Below are 4,272 nucleotides of genomic sequence, written 5' to 3'. Positions count from 1 at the left end.
CAACTAGCGAAGATGATGCTGTCGCCAACACGGTTATCGATGTTAATTTGAAAAGGAATTCACCGATCGAGTGCGCGGTTAGTTTTGTAGATAATTGTCACGGTAACAATAACGTGGAATGCCTAAGTTTTATATTCTTTGAGAAGACTTCGCGATGTCGACATTACGTTGATAAAAGAAACAAGTAACAAGTGTCATGGATGAAAGTCAACATTGTGGTCAGGAAGAAAGTGGTAGTAAACGGACCCTTATATTTCGTATACCCTTATTCCTCAGGAAACTTGAATCAATGTTATTAGGGAACTTTCGCCACGCCGTCCGAGATCCAAATCTCCGAGAACGGGCCAAAAATGTGAATGACGTCATCAGTATTTGGGTATCAGATTGCGATCCCGAAACCGGATGCCGTGAATCAGGCGATATATCTCGAGTGGCTTTTCCGGGAACGGCTGCGCGGCTATCAAAAATTATTCAAATGGCAAACCTGTGGGATACTCTCGCGGTATGTACAAAATGAGGACGAATATGGGTGCAAAACATTCTTGAGTTGATAGTGAAGCCATCCTGCACGATTTTAATTTGTTTTTCATGCTGTAAACATGGTAAAACAGTGCCAATTCTAAGGCGCAGAAATGTAGGCCTACATCAGCAGTGTACATTAACATGTAAATGTACTGTGTGTCAGAACCGTAGGCCTAATAATGTATGTAGGGATGGCTCTCTCATCTCTTGTCTGATGAATGAATGATAGGCCTTTTCGTCAAGGGCTCCCGAAGGGCTTAATCCCATTGTTCCGTAGGCCAACAATGGGGCTCTGTCCGAGGCTCGAACAATGGGATGAAGCCCTCTGCCTGAGTCTGGGAGCCCCTTGTCGAAAAGGCCCTATACATTGACCGGCCTGATTGACTGAGTCAGTGATTGATTCTTCATTCAGGGCATGTAACATGGCTACTGACACCCCTGGCCAATGTTTGACTGGAGGCGGCCTTTACTAGTTAGAATCTTTGGAAGGCGACTTGTCAGACTCGCCTCTGAAGGCATTCGAAGGCCCCTAAGGTCAACGAATAAAAGAGTGGCCTCTTAGTCACCTGTCTTTGATACTGGTTGGTAGGCTAGCTACTGGTCCTAATTTTTTTTTCATTGTCACTTTCACGTTTCAGGAGATGAGGTTTGAACCTGGCAGTGGTGATGAGGAAACTGGTCCCGGACCCAATGATGGCGGCAGTGGGGATGCACCACCAAAAAACCCCAAAAGTACAGGCAAGGCAGGGTATGTATCCATGCTTTCTCCATGAAGGCCTGTGGGCCAGCCCTGTAGATGTTCGCCATAAACCCATAATTGTTGAAAATTCAGGGTGGGTATGCACAGATTCAGAAGACGTTTTTTGAAGGAACCCCCTCTTGATCCTCCCAGATCCCTCAAAATGGCAAACTATAATAATCATAGTACTTTGATCTGGTAACTAATCATCTGCTAATGTACAATTCTTTTCTGCTTTTTCTAGGGCCAAGACGATAAGGTATAACCCGTCCTTCGATGTTACACTTCTGCGAGAAATCAGAGCTCGAAACCCATACGAAGATGCAGATAGATGGGCAGTAATAACCCAGAACTTCAATTCTGCTATGTTGAAGATAAAGCCCGGAGCTGTTCCGGTTAATGACCGATCGGTGAAGGAGAGGGTAGACCGATTAATTAACGCATTCAAAACACAGCAGATGGCTGCACTAAGAAAGTAAGTTTTGTTGCATTGATGTCTCGGACAAAATTCAGTGTTAATTTAATAATTATAAATTTTGAGACAAGATAAAAAAATAGTTTCTAGCAACTTAGATGTAGGCTTAGGGTAATTTTTACCTTGCCTTTTGACTTCCCTATGACCTATGAATTTACAATAACCTGCATATTTTCAAATTCTTTTCTCTTTGCTTCAATCCATGGGTCGTTGGTAGAATATCCCATCATTTTTAAGGTTTTCTTCAGTCCTCTGTGAACAGTAATAAAGTACTTTGATTTCCAAGCAAAAATGTTCATGCCAATTATACTCTTTCAGATCTGGCACTGCTGAGGAATATGAAGAGCGGGAAATCCTCCTTCAAGAGATCCTCACCATGAAGTCTGATTCCCATGAAAGAAAGAAGACCGCATCAACCAGTTCAAACAAAAACGACAAGAGATTGATTGAAGCGGGGACTGAAATAAGGAAACGCGCGATGGAAACCCTGATTGGTGATAAAGGTAAGAATACGTACTGAAACAAATTTCTGATTTTTGTCCACTTGATCCCATAAATTTAGGTGGCAAAAATCTGATGTGGCCCTGGATAATTGCTACCCATTTCCCTCAAAAAGATATCACTGAGAAAAGACTGTCCTTCAGTTGGGGGGGGGGGGGGGGGGTGATGTCATTAGGGGGGCATAGAATGTCTAGGAGGGGCAAATGTCAGGGGTGAGGGAGGGAAACTCATGATTCCCATTCACATGCTTTGGTCCCATTTCTCTCCAAAGGGAGGGTTAATACACTAGCTAGGCCTAAGTCGAACCTGTTGGGATCAGAGATTTTTCTTCGACTTTTAAGACAAGGTTCAACTAAGGTGAGGATTATTAAAAAGAAAAGCATAAGTCAGAATTCGACTTATGCAAGACTGACTTGGGCAAGTTTGACTGTGATTCTGCAATTGAGGTTTCATTTGACTACTGCATGTTTTAGTAACCTCCATAGTTATACTTCTCTTTTACATTGCAGATGAAAACAAGGCTCCTTCCAACACCCCAAGAAAGAAAAAGAAAGAGGTGATGACTGACTACACTAAAATGAAACAGGAGGAAATTAACCTAAAAAATGAAGAACTGGCATTCAAACGGGAACAATTTGAACTTGAAAAAGAGGAGAGGCGCCATAGAATGGAATTAGAAAAGACAAAAGAACAACAGTTTTCAGCAATATTTCAACAATTTATTGAGAGTCAACAACTCAAGAAATAGACTTTGAAATTATCAGTACGTCTACTGTAGAATCCCCTCTGTCTCGACACTTCTGTGGTGACTTGAATAAATGAATGAATGGTTTTCCCCCGTGTTTTCCTAGCATATTTTTGGGGGGGGTATTCCCATTGTTTCTCTACGCACAAAATGAAATATATCGATGTTTAAAACCGGCTTCTGTGAGGTGTTTGAGAAACAAGGGTCAAGATTGGAAGTGTCGAGACAGAGAGGATTTTACAGTATGTTATTCATGTCAAAGTATTGTGTGCGAGTTAAGTTAGTATTTGATTGTTTTTTAAAAGATGTTGCAATGTTACAGAGTTTATTGATATAGAAATAAATGTTGGTTATTTTGATTTAATATCTTTGTATCAATTCAATTTTATGCCTTAGGCTACATCTGTGAAGAAAGAGCGTATACATCTGAGATCACAACCTATCACGATGCTCTGCAATGCTGGATTAAGCTTTTGTGTGAGAGAAGGCCATCCCCTGGAAGCCATTCAATTCACCCAGGCAATTATCAGGATTTCAAGAATGGACTTGTTAGCATGGTTAGCTTACAGGGATGAGTGCCAGTCAGATGTTACTCCCAGCTACCATGGCTTCATTATGGTAACCCCACTCCACCCCAACCCCCTGGGAATCGGCAAACATTGGCCTCGCATTCGATTTATTATGGTATATTGGAAAAGAATGCATACTAAAGTAAACCGTTTCATGGAGACACTGCTGCAAAGTACTGTAGAATCCCCTCTGTCTCAACACTTCTCGGTTTTGACTGGTCTGATCTTGAAGTAATTATATTGTCAATATAATTACTTCAAGGAAGATGAAAATAAAAATGTCGTTTCTCTTGATGGACTAAGACCATTCCCAACTTAACGTGGAAGAGAAACGAGTCATCTTCAGTTTTTTTTATATCTGGGGGGGGGGGGGTCAAGCAGCAGCAAGTTCGAGAAGGTCCCAAAAAATACACAATTCCAGTCATTTGGGAAATAGCGATCGCGCTGCCATCTTGTGTTGCAGTCAAGAACAGCAAAATCAATTGACCGCCCGCGCTAAATTTGAAATTCACTGAGACCGGAGGCGCGCTGCGGGGATGCGCGCACAGAACCAGAAAACCGTTACGTTCATTTACTAGTCCAAAATGCCAACATAATCCTCCAAAGTTGGTGGGTCAAGTTCGAAGTAACCGCCCGTCAAGGAACCTCTCAGACACGTGTGGATATTGGTCAGCAAGCCTGCAAGCAGGTAATACTTTGCCACAGGCTGCAAAAATACCTT

The 4,272-nt window shown here is 42.1% G+C and overlaps 1 protein-coding gene across 1 annotated transcript; it reads left to right on the top strand.

The window, feature by feature from the left end:
• The first annotated feature begins 304 nt into the window (after positions 1-304).
• On the top strand, positions 305-3,341 carry LOC135493641 (uncharacterized). The gene is made up of 5 exons (XM_064781127.1): positions 305-502; positions 1,161-1,270; positions 1,506-1,736; positions 2,055-2,239; positions 2,747-3,341. The coding sequence occupies exons 1-5, from the start codon at positions 476-478 to the stop codon at positions 2,983-2,985; spliced, it is 792 nt and encodes a 263-aa protein (XP_064637197.1). The 5' UTR covers positions 305-475; the 3' UTR covers positions 2,986-3,341.
• Positions 3,342-4,272: the final 931 nt, after the last annotated feature.

This window comes from Lineus longissimus, chromosome 9, assembly GCF_910592395.1.
Source record: "Lineus longissimus chromosome 9, tnLinLong1.2, whole genome shotgun sequence".
NCBI classification, from domain to species: domain Eukaryota; kingdom Metazoa; phylum Nemertea; class Pilidiophora; order Heteronemertea; family Lineidae; genus Lineus; species Lineus longissimus.
This window is presented reverse-complemented; position numbering and strand designations above follow the sequence as displayed.